This window comes from Tetrao urogallus, assembly GCF_951394365.1.
Source record: "Tetrao urogallus genome assembly, chromosome: 7".
Lineage (NCBI taxonomy): Eukaryota > Metazoa > Chordata > Aves > Galliformes > Phasianidae > Tetrao > Tetrao urogallus.
In genome coordinates, this window is record NC_136820.1 from 37,811,879 (window position 1) to 37,830,916 (window position 19,038).

Here is a 19,038-nt window from a genome sequence, read left to right on the forward strand (position 1 = left end):
TTTCAACATATTCTCATTAGAAATTTAATGAAATTCATGCCCCAAATGGAATCTAATGCTGCCACTCTGCTTTCTGAGAACTGGAATGTTTGAATTTTAGCTATTCCACAGCAATTGGCCTCCTAGCCAATGGGCTTTGTCTGTTTGTATATGACTTGTTTACAGAAAAACTTCCTAATATGATTTAAACTACTCTTTCCCATGAAAAAAAAAAAAGTTGGTAAAAATCCTTCAACTAATAGTAAACTGTGCTGCATTTTTCAGTGCGGTTCTCACACAAGCAGAACCAACTGGCCATCCAAGAAACAGTTTTACTATTGCTGAGACTGAACTCATCTGGGAAGTCCTTCACTGCTCTTTTAGCACGAGCTACATGCAATCATTGCTTACTAAAAATCAATTCTCCCTCCAGATTTCTTAGTGGCGATAGAACACAAAAGGTCTTCATTGGGATACAATAAAAGAGCATGTGCATGGGTACACGTGCAGATGTGTGAGATTTCTCCAGCACAGAAATGTACAGTTGAGGTTATAGCGGTGAGGGTTCCATTATAATCCCATTTTCACATGCTTGGAGCTTTCTGAGCTGTATTATTTTGTCACAGAGGCTTACATGTGGCCCCCAGCTCAAAGGTGATATTTTTTTTGAGGTTTCGCAAAGCCTATTAATCCACTTTCAAGATCCAGAGGGTAAAGAAACACTTTTCCTGCCTCCTAGATTCCTGTAGCCATCTTATGGCATTGATTTTTACACAGAACTCTCCGCAGAGTTTAATAGCAATCAGCAGCCTGATGTGCCTTAATGACTTCCTCTGAGCATTCAAAAAATGGCTAAACTTGACAAGCTGAAACCTTCCGAGGGGCCAGTGCTCACTGAGTAATAGCTCCCAGGTCAGCTCAGGATTATTATTTTAAAGTAATAACAGAATAAAGACATTAAGATTTCCCTGACTTCATAAAAATGTTTTGAAAACTAGTTTTGTCCTCAGAACTGCCTGAGTTCAGAGCTACAAGGCTGCTTCTCAGCGGCTGCACGCCAGAGCAGCCCCACTGCTGTAATGCAACTATGGTAAGGAAGGATCCGGCCTCTGTGGGAAATACACAACTGTCAGTCATGGCGTTATTGTCTTCACTAGAGATATACAGACATAAAAACAGGACCCTTAATGTCAGTGCCAGCTATTCAGTACAGCTTGCCAGAGAAGAGCAGCAGGAGAGCATGAGCACCCTGCAGCAGCCAGTGTGAGCAAAAATATGCCAGCAGCTTGCAGATCAGGGTCTTCCAAAATCAAAGTCACACCCTTGTGTTTACTGACCTCTAATCATTGTTTTGTTTTTTTTTCTTCTCATGGATGTAAGTTGGTTTTGGAGCCAAACAAAAATTTAGCTTCCTTAATGACAGGATTCCCAGTGCTTCCTTCCAGTACTTGAAGGGAGCATATAAACAGGAGGAAGAATGACTGTTTACATGGGTGTATAGTGATAGAACAAGGGGGAATGGTTTTAAACTAAGACAGGGGAGATTTAGGTTACGTATTAGAAGGAACTTTTTCACACAGAGGATGGTGAAGCAAGTACTGGCACAGTTGCCTAAGGAGGTTGTGGATGCCCCATCCCTGGAGGCATTCAAGGCCAGGCTAGATGTGGCTCTGGGCAGCCTGGTCTGGTGGTTGGCAACCCTGCACATAGCAGGGGGTTGAAACTAGACAATCACTGTGATTCTTTTCAACCCAGGCCATTCCATGATTCTATGATTCTATGCTGTTGTATGTATATACAGAGATGAGGTTGGTGAACTAAGGGATTTTTCTTTACCTTGGGTGAATTTTGCTTTTTTTAAGTTTTGATCATGCAGTGAGGGGTGAAGAAACATAACCAAGCAGTGAAAGTAATAGAGATTAATGCTTTAATTTCCTTTTGATTGTATTTTTTCAACAAATCTATCACTTGAGTGGAAGTTCCAGGGCCGTGGCTGCAGAAAGATGCAGCAGCAGGAAGCTGGGACTGTAAGGAGAATCCAGCACTGCCAGTTCTCATGATTTTTATCACTGGTCTCGTGAAACTTGATGGTAGGTTTTAAAGCATCAGCTGCTGATATCAGGGAATGCCAAATTTCTCATTTAAGATGAAGGAATTTTATGGCTATTATTATCACAGATAAAATCCCCAACAATGTAATAAAAGGAAAAAAAAATCTCAGTACTTTTTGTGATATTTTTATTAAGTTTCATATTTTTTTGAGGACTAACGATATCCAAAACTTGGAGTGGATATAGACATTAAGATTTCCCTGACTTCATAAAAATGTTTTGAAAACTAGTTTTGTCCTCAGAACTGCCTGAGTTCAGAGCTACAAGGCTGCTTCTCAGCGGCTGCACGCCAGAGCAGCCCCACTGCTGTAATGCAACTATGGTAAGGAAGGATCCCCAACAATGTAATCCCCAACAGTGTAATAAAATCCCCAACAATGTAATAAAAGGAAAAAGAAATCCTCAGTACTTTTTGTGATACTTTTATACAGTTTCGTATTTTTTTGAGGACTAATGATATCCAAAACTTGGAGTGAATGCTCTTAAGAAAGAAAATGACTGTTTCAGTTGGTGGAATAAATTGCCCACAGAGAGAACATAGAGAGGGAACATGCATCATGTAGAACAAGTAAATCACAGAACAGCCCAAAATGTTCTGAAAGTAAATTACGAAACCAAGTAGGTGACTTAGCACAGTACTCCACGCACTGGGACAGGGAATGGCTTTAAACAAAAAGAGGGGAGATTTATGTTGATGTTAGGAAGAAATTTTTTACTCAGAGGGTGGTGAGGCCCTGGCAGTGCTGCCCAGAGAAGCTGTGGGTGCCCCATCCATGGAGGTGCTCAATGCTGGGTTGGATGTGGCCCTGGGCAGTCTGAGCTGCTGGGTAGGAACCCTGCCTGTGGGATAGGTCTTCCAACCCAAACCAATCTGTGATTAACTGTACTCTAACAAGAGAAAATTCAGTATTTTTCCTGCCTAATCATTTTTCTTGTATTATGAATGCATTTGGAAACTCATGGGCCTCTTTTCTCCCCTACACACACTGTCTACATTGGAAGGAAAACAATGTCCAAACTGAGAAAAGACCTATGACACACACTGGCAACAGAGAAATGTTCTTTAGAAAAAGATATTTTGGAGCCTAAAATCAAGTGAAATCCTGATTCCATGCAAGTAGGGAGAAGTTTTGTCACTGACTTAAAAGAAGCCATAATTTGACCCTACATGCAAAGATGGGGAAGTCCTCCCTGATGCAGACAGAGCAGCCCCAAATCTTTGTGTCATCTGCTTCCACCCAATAATAGCTTTATAGAAGTAAGTTAAGAATGAATAACCTAAAAGCTGCCCAAGGCGGCTCTAAAGTGCTGCCTTCCCTCACTGCACATGAGGAGACAACCATTAGTGCTGCTGCTGCGTGGTTCACAGCTCCTCAGGGGCCGCTGTGCTAGCAGAATGGCCTGGTTTTGTGCTGCAATATGCACACGTTGGAAATTGCTCGCATTTGGATGCTATCGTGCTCGGTTTTGAGTTAGTGCCGTGTCTGTTATAGATTCTTCTCATCACGGATAATATGTCTCTTGTGAGCATGAGTACTATTCTTCATTTTTGTTTGGATAACGCTTCTCTCTGAAAGTCAATAGACTGCATTTATACACAGCAGTATATTGTTTAAAAAAATTAACGGGTAGAAGATTAAGAAACACAAAACAATAGCAAATAATTATTGAACTGCATTACATTTCCACCCAGAAACCTCTACGGACTTTACAAACATTAGTAAATGCATCCTCAGCATACTTCAAAACATGAAGATATTACCCCCTGCAAGGAAACTGAGGCACAGAGATGATGGCTGACTTGCCCAAGATCAATATGGATGAGAGGGTTTGCATCCAGAATGCCCTAGCACCCAGTTCTGTATACTTCTTTAGGGCTGGTGGAAAGAGATTTGACTACATGATGGGAGGACCTTGGTCTTTATTATACCTAATTTTGAGAACCTCCTACCCATTCTGCACAAGCACTGAAGCAGAACTTTAACTGCCTTCACTTTGAGTTACTGCAGTTGGAGCTGCAGTGTTGGTCTTCCAAAAAAATCCTAGGGTACTGCTGAACTGCACAGTCAGCTCCTCACTCAGCTGGCATACAACACAAGCTTCAGTAACGTACTTTGGACCAATGACAAACAGCTCCCTTTCTTCAGGTATTTACACTGAAATAATCTGACATTTATTTCAGATGACAAAGAGATGAAGCTGAGATGTGGCAAGGGAGAATATCTTTTCCTTTCTATGCTGAGCATATGGGGACAAGTGAAAATTACCCAGTGATTGTCAACTGAGGTGTGGCTACACCTATGAACATGTTTTTAGTTTGCACTGCTGGGGTGGGGGGTTGGAATAACTAAAAAAGGGGATAAGCTACATTGCACTTCATATGGAATACCACAGGGTGAGAGTGTGCACATGGATGATTTCCACGGAGTGAGCGAGGTGCCTGAAGGTCACCATGCAGTAATTTATCTAGCTGCCTAGTGAGGCGAGTTAAAAAAAAAAATAGCCTTCCTGGAAGGAATAACTTACAGTAAGCAGAGGAACTGCTTAGTGCAGACACTTTGCCTGAGCCAGTGTTCAAGGAATCAAAGCCGGGAGGAAAAGGATTTGCCACTAAGTCACTCACTATGTACACATATATTTATATGCATATGGCAGTCTGAAGCTTGCAAGCAGCAGGGGAATCTTACCAATTTCTGCTCACAGATTAGCTATTACATTATCAAAAAATCTCTACCACTACTTGTGACTATTTATTTACCACAGTCTATATACTGTTTTTACAGCCACTTTAGCTATATCACATTAGAAACCATTGTAGATAAAGATACATGTTACACACTGCTGAAAAAAGCAAGGTTTATTTCTGCAAAAGTACTGACATAAAGCATCTTGATACTGGAATAAACCTATCTCCTCATGTGTGTTGAATTGTTTTAACTGTACACAAACAACTCCTTAATTGAAATAATAAAAGTACAAAAGCCAGAGCACGAAGATTGGGCTTCAGAAGACAAAGATTCAAGTCTCAAGTAACACACAAGTATGGTTAATTAAAAATAAAAGTGCAAAAACATACAAAATAAAAATGTAATAGGCAATGGGATAGCCTGATTGCTTGGGAAATGTAAGACTAGCTCTTGGTAGTAAATGTAAGTTTAGTTTGGGGGACAGCTACTTATGTGGGAAAGGCTGGAGAGCACTGGTTTCTTGAATAATGGCATGCTATGATGGGAAAAAATGAGAAGCAATTTGGGCACTATTAGCAACACTGTTCAAGAGTAATAAGGAACTTGAAAATGATGTCAGAGAGATAAGATAAAGAAGACTATTATACTGTCTGAAGGCCATCATCTAGTATAGCTGTAGAGGGTGAATGAAAATGGAAACCAGTTAGGAACATAATACGATATGCTTATGGTATTTTGTATTTGTGCTGTTAGCAGGTGCAAGGCTATTGGTATCAGTGGAGCTGTCTTCACTTGCTGCTCAACTCACTGCGGTCCTGTATCTGTTTTATATGCCTACACTACAGTGTGCGTGTGCTATTTGAAACAGAAAACTTCAGAAATATATTAGAATTGTGCTAGACTATGTAGAGTGGTTAAAACGTGTACCTGCTCTAAGTGCCTGCCATCTGAAACACAAGGGGATGAACCTGAACTGTCTGCTACAAATGCATATATGGAAGTTTTGGATTTGAGCCCAGATATGAATATACAAATAGATAAAGTTTATAGAATTGTGACATGAAGTCTCAGGGGTTTCGTGGGAATGCCTAAAAAACACTTCACAACCAGAACATATGCCTTCCATGCTAAGATATCGGATGCCTTTGTCTCCAAAACAAAGGTCATGGAGAAATCTGTGAAAAAGGAGAAATAAAAAAAGGCTTTTACTTAAGAGCTACCTTTGCATTGTTTTGCAGACTTATCTAAAGCTTCTCAAATGTAGCAGCCTAGGAATTTGTTTAAGAAGTGTTTTAGCACGGGGGATGTAAGTCTTCCATTTTGCATCTGGCAAAGTGGAGTGATCACTATGGAAATAGGCAGTGTAGTCTACATTTCTGCATGGTGATCAAGCTAAAGCTTTTCCAAATTGCTGATCTGCTTCCCTTGTTACAGATGAATACATCAGAGGAAAGTCGGCAGAAGTTGCCTGGCTTAATGACAGATTGGCACAAGATTCTGCAACGAGACAAACTTTGATTCTTACCCATGCACTTAGCAATTTGTCCTAAAACTCTGCTATTAGGAGCTAAGATTTCAGAGAACAAATAAGTTGCATATGGTGTGGTGATACAAATTGAGGTGACAATGGGGATTGAATTTGAATTTTCTACTGTACAGTAAATTACTCTTCAAGCATTTGAAATCCACTGTTGCAAGAAGTAACTACTAATTTGTATACTGCCATAAACGTATGTCCTAGCTTTCAAGCACTGTTAGCCCTGCACAAGTGAGTCTGTGCTTTTAATTGACTTCAGTGGGACTGTTTATGTGAATAAGATGAGGAAAAATTTGGCTGTAAGGGAGCGTTTCTCAGAGCTCGAGGCTGAATAATCACATGGCTGTGAACAGACCTCTCAATTTTCCCTAGGTTCTCAGCTACCAACTGCCAAAGGAGCGTATTAAAAATTAAAAAAAAAAAAAAAAAAAAAAAAAAAAGGAGAGAAATTAGTATCTTCTTCTCCAGCATGAAACACGGTGGAACAGCCCCAGTGCAAGCCTGAGCTCTGTGGGCAGTGTGTTGGTACCCTGGGGGGCTCCTACACCTGGTCCACCCCACAGCCCTGATGGGCTCTATCTGCACATGGGCAACGAGCAGACCACAGTGCAAATGTGCAATAGAGAGAGCTGGTGGAGCACAAAGAAAGGATAAGTCCAGGCTCCCACTCAGTGTGAGGCATCTGTATTTTGAGGAGGCATGGGGCTACTGCAACTCCACATCAGCATGGAGAGCAGCAGACTAGTGCCCCAGTTTCTCCTGCACAACAGCTGGTTAGAGTGCTTCTGGGATGCACGTAGTTTCTTCCAGAAGAAATCATCATGTCAGATGGGTGTCCTTCCATACACACATATACTTTCATATTTTGAGCCATCTAAATTCTTCATTTTACAGCATTACGTAAAATATTTGTAATGTTATTAACATGCAGAATAGGTATAAATAAGGACAATCTTTTTCACTTTAAATGAATAATGATCAACCTCACACAGTTCACAGCCAGCTTTGTGGCTCACGGGGTTTCACTTTACCTCATGTGTGAGACACAATCAGAAATCGGATTTTTTGAAGTTGCTATTTTATAAACCTTTGATATTGCCAACAAAAATCAATTTCCTCCATGGAAGTATAGGACTTGGGAAGGGGGGTTATTCTCACATTTTTGTGAATTCTTACAGAAAAAAAAGAAAATGACCTATGCTCCCAGAGAGTTAGCAGGTGACTTATTAAACGTTTCTCAAATCTCCTTCAGGAAGTTCATTAAAACTCTATTTGGAAATGACCAGGTGCTTGCTTCCCGCAGCGCAACAGGGAAATCTGTCACCCTATTTAAAAAATTGTTTGGTTACTAGGAAAAAAGAAATAATCATTATACCAAGCTGTGTGGTTTTGTGATGGAAAACTGTGGCTTGGTGAGAAAAGTGCCAAGGTCACTGCAATGAAAGACACACAGTGAACTCAGACCTGATTTCAGAAGTCAGTGGTGGATGGGGGCCAGGGAACCAAAGTTGTTTCTTTGGTTTGCTTGAAAACACTTTTAAGATTCTGGATAAAAGTAACTCTCTACTTTGAGAGAGTTTTTAGTTTGAAAGAAATTATCAATAGAAAATATTTTATATGTGTAATGAGGATTGCTAATACTGACAAAATTACCTTGTTTGACACTGGATCCTGACCTAAATACTATCGCCAAGTCAACTAACAGGAAAATAGTAGGGCTAAGTGTTTTTCGTTCTTTGTACTGCCAAACCACTGCCTCTTGCAATCAGGATTGATTACAAACACCCAATTAAGAGGCATTTGGAACATGATCTGAACACTAATCCTGTCTCTTTTTCTCTTTATTCCTAATTATCAGCCTTAAGATGGGTATTAGCGCTTTAATTAGCAGATTTACTTTAGGAAATCCTATACAAGCTAACAATTCTATATGATATGCATGTACATATGCACAGTCTTAAAGATGTGCATGTAACATGTATGTTTGTGATCAAGTTGTTCTGTATGATTTATGACTAGACATACGCATGTGAGTATCTGTATCCTGTTTTCAGACATAACTTCATCTTTTGGAAATACTACAAAAGAAAATAATTCAATTTGCTTTTATATCAGCTGTCTCTATATCATACCTATCAAATTATGATCTAATGTTATAGCTTGCAGTAAGCTATAATTAAGAAACTAATTTTCAGCAACACGTAGATTTTTATTTTAATTACATTAACAAGGGGGGGGAGGGGGGTGAAGAGGAAAGCAAGATGAGGTTGACTGAAAGCATCTTGAATGGTTCATATGGCCAATGTCTGCAACTCTGGGTTTCATTTTAGAAAGGACCCAGCCCTCTGTTCTAAATTTGCCTCTCTGTCCACAGAAAAGCTGAAGGATGAGGCTCACGGGAATCTACATTTGACCCTGAAGATTTTTTCCTGTCTGAAGGGCATCTGGTTGTAACACGTCAAGACATAATTTTCCCCACAGTTCACTTAACCGTCTACATTAATATAAACATCTGCATATGATTGTTATTATAATTGTAAAATGCTATGTCCTGAGACCCAAACCAAGGCTCTACTGCGCCAGGGATGTACCCGCATCCACAGAGTGCAAAACCAGGCTCTGTACTCTGTATCCAGTATCTGTTCCTAATGCACACATGCCCAGATGTCCAGGTATGACCAGGTAATTTGGTCATGATTTTCCTAACGTATTTTCCTGCCACTACTCTGAAAGAAAGAATTGTTAACCAGGTTAGCAGTTGAGACTTTCACATGAGTTAATTGCTTGGAAAAACAACAAAAGAATCTGTTTATGGCACTGTGTAATCGCAAAAACAATTTGATTTCCAACTTCTTTAAACTCTTATTTAATCTCTAAAACACAATAAAATAATAGAGCTATCTTTGGATGCTTGCATCTGATAAATGTCTGGAAATACACGCCGAATCCTGTAGCAAGGAGAAAGGACTATGATTCAGAAACTTTACGTAAAGGAAAAATATTATCTGTATGCAACATACACCATCTGTACTGAAACAAGAGTTATTTGCTTTCCTGATTCTAAGCAGGCCCTGGGCTGACCCCCTTACTTGGCACTGTTGGCCATAAATAGGTATCAAATAATGGTCACCAACAGCACGCTGCCTGAGAAAGCCCTTAATGTGCTTTTATTTAAAGTAGAGAAATGCTCTAAGAGAGCACCCAGAAACAGATGTTAAAAGTCCACTTCAACAACTCTCATCCTAAACTACCTCAGAAGGCCTTTTTCTTGTTTTGGTGGCAAGAATGATGATCACTTCCACTCCTTTTATAATTTCAAATAATATCTCAATAATCTCAAACAGCTTGATGCTCCTGTTGAAGGAGAGGTTTCTGAGAGAGACCAGGGATGGAGATACTGACTCTTTGGCCCTGGTACAGCTTCTCCTGCAGGACAGTGCTGAGATTCACATTCTTCTTGAGATCACATTGAACCTGGCTTCAGCAGTGAGGCCATCAGTATACGCCAGCCTCCTCCTGTGAGGTGCTCATGGTGTAAGGGCTGGGTGCTTTGGTTCACTCAAAAGACACACAAGATGTGGGTATCACTTCAGCCACTCTCAGCAGGTGGCAAGTGGACATTCATGTCTGCCTTAGATACCTGGTCCTGAGACAAATGGCTAGAAGAAATGGCACTGGTGCCTAGACAGGCAGAGCAGGCAGCTAAAACCATGTTTCTGGTTGAAAGGTCAGAGGCATTGCCTCCTTCAGGCTCCTCTACTGAGTTTGGCCATGCTGAAATGGGTGATGAGGCCCTGGCATTGCTGCCCAAAGAAGCTGTAGGTGCCCCATCTCTGGAGGCGTTCAAGGCTGGGTTGGATGTGGCCTTGGGCAACCTGAGCTGCAGACAGAATTGGAACTGACATTCCTTAAGGTCCCTTTCAACTCAAACTACTCTGTGATTCTATGATTCTAAGAAATATGGTTCCTGTCTTTCACAGGCCTGAATTAATCTGCTCTTTTACTATCTCTGCTGCTTAGCTGCCATAATCAGCTGCAGTCACCTCACTGCCTACTGAGTTCAAAAGCTACTGAAGGAGATGAAATTAGGAAGCTCTGATTGACATTTGCCATCAAAATGACTGATACAGTTATAAAACAGTCATACAGGGCCTGTGCTCCACCATTCCTCACAGCCATAAAAAAAAGAAGATACAGCTTTGCAAAAGCGGAGGGCAAAATTCCCCTTGCTTTCAATGATAACAAGACAGCATGGAGTCCAGATCTTGCATTACTCCTGAGGTGTCCTTTCCACAGATTTGGGAGCAATTCAGGGTTGGTAAACCTGGAGTCAGGTCTCAGGCACACCTCTGGGCAGTCAGAATGCAGTTGTAATGTGTGCAGCCTTAGCAGTTCAAAAGACCATTCCAACATATGCGGTTTAACTGGGTCTCCCAGGACAGCACTGCATAGCCAAAGCAGCTCAGTGCCACCTGGGGCTCAAACTGCCTTTGCACAAGAAAAACATAAACCACAAAGTCTGCCGAAGGCAGCCTGTCACTGTGTGGAGAAATAGGAACCAGGATTTAAACAAAAGTAAATGAAAGCTTAAACTTTGCAGAAACTAAAGCAAGGCTGAGCCATGGCTTGCCTCGCTCCTGTTTATTTTACCAGCCTCAGTTTGTTATGCCTACAGATTTACAGCATAAATCCATTGACATTATTTAGAAATACAATGGATGGATGAATTTCCAACATCATTAAGGGCTGTAGAAGTTTGTAGGGCTACAGTTGCGCTCAGTCTGGCCAGCCTTTCTGCTTGCAGACTCAAGGATCTGCAGGAGCTGCTTTCTTCTACATAAACAAACACAGGTGGGTATTATTTTCTCTGTATTCTATAACTAACTGCAATTTCTACTGAGCCCTAATCTCATCAGTGTACCTAATCCCTGATAAAAGCAGTATAAAGAAAAATTATATATGACATCTTTCCATCTAAGACACAAATGTTTCCAAAATGGGCAGTTCTTCTGTTCAGACCAGTTTGACAGCACTGTGTACACCTTTTATAATTGTCAAGCAAGAATGATATTTACTCTATACGTCTATAAATGATGGCCAATAAAACAACTGTACTGCATGGAGTATCTATAAAGACCTTGAAAAGCAATATAGTCAAGTCTGGCAACCAAGTCAATAATTTGTCAGTAAGAAAACCACTTTTGGGCTTTCTCTACCCTGTTCTCCACCTTTCTTAAGCTCTTTTCTTCTGAAGCTTCACATTCATTTTCTTAATGTTTTTAACCTAGTGTCTGTGAAATTTTTATTGCTCCCCAGATAATGACATCTGATCTGAATGTAACCACACACCTCTTTGCTCAGCAACATTTGTCACAAACCATTATAAATTATCATGCTGATAGTGTGCATTGCTGGGAAACCGGAAAAGTTCCATAAATTCAAAATACTGTATCAGTGACATTCTTGTTTATTATCTAGGTATAAAGTTTTACTGGATTCAAGATGGCTACATTTACACAGTAGGCTCCTTCAGTGACACGAGACATATACAGCTTGCTCCAAGTGCTGAAAAGCATTTACCACATGCAACAAACATTGGAGCATTTTAATACTCAGACATATGTTTTGACTCTTCTATTCATTTTAACCATCTTCCTGACTCCAAAAATGCATGGATGTTATCCACGCTTGCTTGAGAAAAGGCAAAACAGCAAACAAGCTAGCGTTGTCTTAAAGTAAACAGTAATTGCTGTTTCTTTGCCTCCCGAAGAGGAGGCATAACACTCATTAAAGTTAAAAGTTAAAAAGAGACTGTGTATTTTTTCATTATGTGCTAATACTCTTGATAACAATCTGTGGTTGACATGATTGTATGCTTCCCGTTGAGACCTAGTGTTTCCATTATGCTGGTTCAGTAATTCTGGCTAGAAAGTTTTTTGTCAGATGAACTTAGCTTGTGTGAACATATTTCTAATTATTTGCGTATCTTTATTCTTCAGAACTGTGAAAGTTCTGAAGTTTTCTGGACTGCCTCCAGAAAAACAGGATTTTTCACCGTGTTTGCTTAAAACAACTCAAATGATCATCAGAAAATCACACACACATGAATTTTGCTAGCAGTCATTTGAGAAACACGTATCCATTAAAGCACAGCATAATCATAGGTAAATCAAGAGTATATTTTCAAAATGAATCCCAAACCCTCATGTTCAAAGAGACTCACTGCGAACAGCTTCAGTATAGCTGATACTGAGATTTGCTGCTTTTGATTCTCCTCGGAGAATTAACCTTTCACCAGTTTTACATTTCAATACGCCCAGTCTTCTACACGTGGTGATATTCACTAGTAAGGTAAGGCCTATTGGTTTTCCCGTTGACATTACAGACCACAAGAGCAACCTGTCCAAAGTCACACTGTTCCCCTTCCCGGGCGCAGGGGTTTTTGTTATTGAAGTTATTTCAACTCTAACTGAGGTATGAGATGCAAGGAACAGCATTATGAAGAGGATTTTGGGAGCTAGGCCAGAAAGTTAATCTTCTCCTCCAGTCCACTTTAATTGTATGGGGCATTTTTGTTCCCAGACATGAATTCCCCTATCTCTCATTTTCTATCTGCTTTTCATATTTAAGTGCTTATTAATTTCCAGTGCTAAACCTTTCAATAAGCCAGTGCGTAACCTAAATTGCACATTTCGAGATGGCACACTGAGTTGCTAATAAACTAAGAATATTAGGAAATCAAAATGTACTTAGTTGCAAAACCAAAAAAAAATCTCATGATATATTTCACTGCATTAATCATCGCTTGCACCCGGTGTTCGGTAAAAGGAATGTGGATTTTCTAAGCAGACAGTGAAATGTGAAACCACAGAGCTTGTTGACAAATTTCTGTTGCTGAAATCATTTTCTATTATTCTGGTCCTAAGGTTCTTGGCACGAACACAATCCTTCTCAACTTAAAAAGAGCAATTTTAAGTATAAGTGAAGTAGCAGCTGAGTAATTTATCATAGCCTAGAAGATTAGCATTTCAGCATAGACCAAATGACAGTAAAGTCATCACCATCACACGCTGCAAAGACAATGCAAACAGCCCTGTTCAGAGACTCCCTCCCACCCACTGCCATCTCATTACTGCGTTGGGCCCCTTTCAGAGGAAGGAATAATGCAAGGGCGAGAGTGGACAATGAATATTGAGAAGGGAGCGATGAAGGGAGGGAGTCAATCTCTTCCCTGGACCCCGTTCAGCTCAGTCTGGCACTATTTAGCACAACACTACGCCACAAAGATTACTTGTTCCTTAAATAATTGTATGCTGTGCACCGCTTTACTGCTGTCAAAGACCACGTTGGTTTTATAGCACTGGAAGAACATGTATTCTAGCAAGAAACAAAAAAGGGGTTGACACTGGAATATGCCTGATTTAATTTCTCAATCTCTGTCTAAAAGACAAAGAGATACACACACACACGACCATTTTTAAGCATTAGCACCGTTCCACAGAAAGAAAGTAAAATCCATACAAAGAAGACACAAGGAAGTGAATCATGGCCTGAGCACAGCAAATTAAAAATTAAAGAACGGGAAATGAGCGTGTGAACATATGGTGTGAATATGAGCTGCAGCTCCAACATCACAATAAAAATCCATTTTAACAAAGAGTCCGTTTAGTTTTATAGCACAGGGTTTTCCTGCATTATCACTTGAACTGAAATGCTGATACACAAGAGATTACAGAAACAACAACAAAGCAACTAAGTGCCACAATGTATCATTAAAGAACTTCATTTTAAGGGAAATCAATAATGATGTTCTAAGTAATCTATTTATTAAGTAGTAGGAACAGAAACACGCATAGTAAAAATTAAGTGCTTGAATACAGTTGCTCCCTAAGTCCAACAGTCCCACTTCACAGTCCATGACAACCACTCCTGATGATGCTGAGCATCATTTTACAGTACCAGAGCCTGTGGAATATCGAGAACTCTCATGAAATGTCAAACACTAATGGGAACTGAGTTTAATCCCTTCCTGACATGCAGAGAAAATCTTGACTGATAGCATTAATGAACGATGACTCTCTCTTGCAGTTGTCAGAAGGGGCTGAAAACTCCATGATACCCAAGAATTTTTTTAATAGTGAGTTATTAAAATATTTTCGTGAAACAAGTAGGCTGAACTTAGAGGGTATGTTGAAGAGGGGAATGACCTGACTGTGTCTTGCCTTTTTCAAGTTAAATGGATCCCACTCAAAGATTTGGGGAAAAGTGGAGAACAATTTTATGGGAGAGTCCTACTCCCATTATAGATGGTCAATGGAAACGTATGCACAGAATGCCTCAATTTTCCCCTTCCTCCTCCCAAAGAATTACAGCAGAGCAGGAGGAGGAATAAGAGCAGCTCCTGGCTATAAATCAGCAGCAAAGGGAGAAAAGGGGACGTACAGCTATCGTATCTGCAGCTCACTGCTCCTTAATGGGTGAGAGTAAATACCAGACATTCTGCATTAATAAAAGGAGTTTACAATTTATAGATTGCCCATTTCTGCCACAGGCTATTAGCAGTTGTGGGAATATTAAAAGAAGAGGAAGTATCTCCTAGCTTTTTAGAAACTTATTCAAAAAAGCAAACAGTCAAACGAGCTCAGAACGCCTCATCTTAATTGCACTCCTGTAACACACACCATCACCCACCTGCCTCTCCCACGAGGCAGAGGGAATTCAAACCTATGTCAGATCACCCACAGAAAAGTTGCAAAGACACTTTTCCACCTCCCCCCGGCCGGGCTCAGCGGAACGGAGCCCGCAGCCCCGTGGCAGCGGTGAGGACCGGCCCCGGGTACTGCCGTGGGGGGGGACGCGGAGCGCTGCGGAGCGTCGCGGAGGATGGGAGCTGCGCGGAGCTGCGCCGGCAGGTGGCGCCATAGCGCTCCTCAGCGCGGCGGCCGCACTTACTTGCAGTCGCGGTCCTCCAGGTCGAAGTGCGGATTGAAGTTGATCATGATCCGCTGGTAGGGCTCCGGGGCCTGGATCAGCCACTCGCACTTCTGGCTGGGGTGGTAGGACTGGGGGTAGCCGGGGGAGGTGAGGTACCCGGGGCTTAGAATTTTGATCGTGTCGCCGCATTTATCTGTAGTGGAAGGAAAACAGGTTGGCTTGTTTTTGGTACTTCAAGGGAATGACAGCCTTCCTCAAGCAAACTTTTGCTGTGTGCTTGCACAAAGCCATCTCTGCTAAATTTTCTGAAAGGAAGAGGCCTGACTCTCTGCATCCATCCATAAATCTAACATCAGGCACAAGATCCCCCCTTCCTGATCTTTAAAAGCTCTCCCAAGCAAACAGTGCCCATACGGTGTTCAATTCTCTCCTCCCAACACTGCTAACACTGGCTCAGGAGGTGTCACAGACCCAATTATCCCCCAAAGTATAATCTCCTTAACGATGAAGTTTTAAGGAAAGCTGTGGGAGGGCAACTAAAAGGAGGCCGCCTGACCTCTGTCCAAATGAGCCTGGTCAGTGTCACTGGGATGGTCCTAGGGATTCCTGCTCCTTGCAGCAGACCCTCCCCTTGCTTATCAGGCCATAAATCTAGGCAGACCAAAATTATCTCTGCTCCTCAAACCCAGGCTGGCAGAGAACAAAGTGGATTTAGTGAAGCAGAAATCATCCACTATTTATTCCTTCAAGGAAGTTTGTTCATGCTTGGAGGCTGCATCAAAGTAATGGAGCAGAACAACATCCTTCCCCGTTCCCTCTGTTCCTCCCTTCCACCCCCCCCTCCCCCCCAGCGACAACAAAGGTTTATTTCTAATAGCAAAATAGTTGCAAAAGTTCCTGGAATGACTGAGCGTGACTGTGAGAAGTATCATATCATATTTTGGTTCTCTGGGCAGCACTGCCAAGGTTGTGCTTAAGGGCTTATGGCAAAAATAAAGAGACCAATATAAGGACAAGAGGTTCAGACTACATCGTCACTCACTTCACTGTCCAGTGAAGATTTCTGGTTTCACTTATTTTTCTACTATGGTTTTCTACACCTGGATGCTCAGAGAAGGAAAACTTTCCCTAAAGAGTGACTGTTTAATTTTGAGCAATAAAATGTGACAGTAAACTACAGACAGGAAGACTATCTGGACTGAAAATGGAGCCTGTATGTCACTACATCCCAATAATGGTACACACAGACTGCACTGCTGTATCTTATACACATTCTGCAAAAGCAAAATGGCATTCCTTACTCTCAGCATGAATTTATGAATGTACAGGATTTTATTGTAGAAAAACCAGGTCAAATGGAAATGAATGAGGAAGAACACATCAAAAATGCATTAAGCTGCACGCTTTGTAGAGAATATTTGCCATAAATTAAGAGAGGAGGGGATGATACATACGCAGCTGTGTGGTCAAGAACCAGATATTGCTAAGCACGCTGCTGGGAATGGCTATCTTGCTATTTATTTCCGCCTTGCCGTTGCAGAACAGCCTGTTTCCCCTGACCAGAACAAAAGGCGCTGCGGCTCAGAGCTCAAAGCTGTCACTGGTGATCTCGCTAATCCGCCGCCTGGGCTCCGGGGAACCCTGCCTTTTCCTCCCTCTGTAAGCACCCTTGGAAAGTGATCCCGTCTCATTAAGCCCACTCCAGCCCTGCAAACAACATGGCAGGGTCTGGCATCTGCTAAAACGCCTGAAATAAAGCAGCGCTGCTCCCATTCGCTCGACAGAGTCAGTTCGGAGGACGCTGAGGTGGACTCACTACCACCAGCGCTGTTTAATCTGCGACTTCTGGGAAAGTGACAGAGTAATAAGATAATGCGCCCTGCTCGGCTCCGCGGCTCTGCGCAATCTCTCTCACACTTGATTAACAAGAGTAGTTTCTAATGACTTTGGACCATTAGTTCTAAATAAGGTTAATGAATTAATTTAGCAGACACCAGCGCTGGATGTAGGTGAAGTTGGCATCGGTGGGTGAGAGGGAGGTTATCGGCTCTGTGCCTGGGGCAGGGTCCCGCGCCCATCGCTCACAGCAGACGGAGGCTTCTGCCCAGCACCTTCTTCCAAAGGCCAAGGAGAGGACAGCCCTGGAGCCGCGGGGCTGGGGCACCCCTGGGTGATGTGGGAGCAGCACCCCTCACCTGGGCCAGGAGCACCACCAGAGCACCCCCTGACACCTCTGCTCCTGTGCCTGTGTGTCGGGAGGCGGCTTCCCCAGTTAAACTCAGCCTCCACCAAACGCTGCGAAGGAGATGAACTCCCGTCATAAACCACGAGGCTTTAATGCTCTCTCTTCCGCTCGCGGTCTCTTATTAAAACAATATACCAGCGCAGAGCGGAGTGTGCTCTCTTCTTTTAATTACTTTGATTGAAACCCCAGCCAGGCTAAAGTAAATATTTGATAATTAGTTAATAATAATTGCTCGGGATTTGTCGGGAAAGGCAAACTCGCAGGAGCTGCTCGCTGTGTGGGAGCGGAACGTCAGCGCTCCCACAGCCGGAGCGTCTTGAAAAATGCATCAAGCAGTGACAGACACATCCGCGGTGCCCGGGCATTGTTCGGGGAAAGAGGAGCGCGGTGCTTTCAATTTGTTGTGTTTGCAGGGGATGCCTGACGGTAAACCAACTGCATCGGTCATCTGTTACGGGATTTTTCTCCTAGAAGAGTATTTGAGCCTTCGTGGGGCGGCTCAGCCCACCCCTCTCCCCTCCCCCTCGGGCACTGCGTGAGTTGTACACAAACTGCGCACCTCGGGAAGGGGTGGGCTGAGTGCTGTGACACCCGCAGGTACGCGGACAGCCCGAAACGGGCAAGGCACTCCGACACTTTTCGCTTTGGGGAAAGAAAGGGCGAGGTAGAGCCCTTCGCCTTCGGCGTTCATTATCTTTGAGATACCGAAGGCGAGACTTATTTAATTGCCGATGGGAGGAAACGCTATTAAGATAACTGTCTATCCCGATCTTGTGAGAACGAGCAGACTCCTCGGTACGAGCACCCCAAAGAGCACAGAAGGCAATGCCCGGCCCGGAGGTACCGGGGGAGGACCGCACCGCTCCCGTCCCCCGGCGGAAAGTTCCCGGGGGGGAAGTGGCTCGGAGCGGCCCCACTGCGCGCCCTCCGGTCCCGCAACCCCGGAGCCGCCCCCCAGGCTCAGAACCACCGTCCCCGCGACACTCACCGCTTCTCAGAGCCCTGGCGAGAGTGAAGGTGAGGGCTGCGCAGTGCAGGAGAAGTCCCCAATCCATTTTCCCTTCCGAGAGCGGGGAAAAGACAAAAACGTGTAGAAAAAAAAAAAATGCCCTCCACGCACAACTCTTCCTAGGTCTTAAATCCTCCGGCCGGAGTCGGGAGCAGAAGGCACGGTCCGTATGGGCAGTCCCGGGGGCAGAGCGAGGTTGGCCGCCCGCTCTGAGCCTCAGCTCGCCCGCATCCTGACGTTCAGCTCCGGCTCCCTCTGCCTTTCCCCACACTTGTTCCCGCTTCGGGCGCCGCTGCCCCGGCCATTCCCAGAGAGACTAGAAAGCCAAACGAAAACGAGGAGGAAAAAAAAAAAGAAAAAGAAAAACAAACAGACAAACAAGACAGACAAAAATCCTGGCGGCTGCTGCTGGCACCTCGGGAGCGCTCTGCCGGGGCGGGCTGCGGGGCGGCTCTGCGGAGGGGAGAGAAGGGAGGAGAGCGGCGGTGAGCGGGGACTAGCGCCGGAGTTCGGCAAAGTGCTTTCTCGAGCCCTCC

General features: G+C 43.1%; 1 protein-coding gene across 2 annotated transcripts in view; it reads right to left on the reverse strand.

Annotated features, from left to right (window-relative positions):
• The window catches only part of NRP1 (neuropilin 1), a gene marked incomplete at both ends in the record, with an annotated part of 105,412 nt that extends 86,864 nt beyond the window's left edge, over positions 1 to 18,548 (reverse strand). For both annotated transcript variants that reach the window (XM_079538041.1, XM_079538040.1), the window contains 2 exons: positions 15,267 to 15,441; positions 18,482 to 18,548. In XM_079538041.1, the coding sequence (XP_079394167.1) occupies positions 15,267 to 15,441; positions 18,482 to 18,548 (242 nt within the window). The remainder of the gene's footprint in view (positions 1 to 15,266; positions 15,442 to 18,481) is intronic.
• Positions 18,549 to 19,038: the final 490 nt, after the last annotated feature.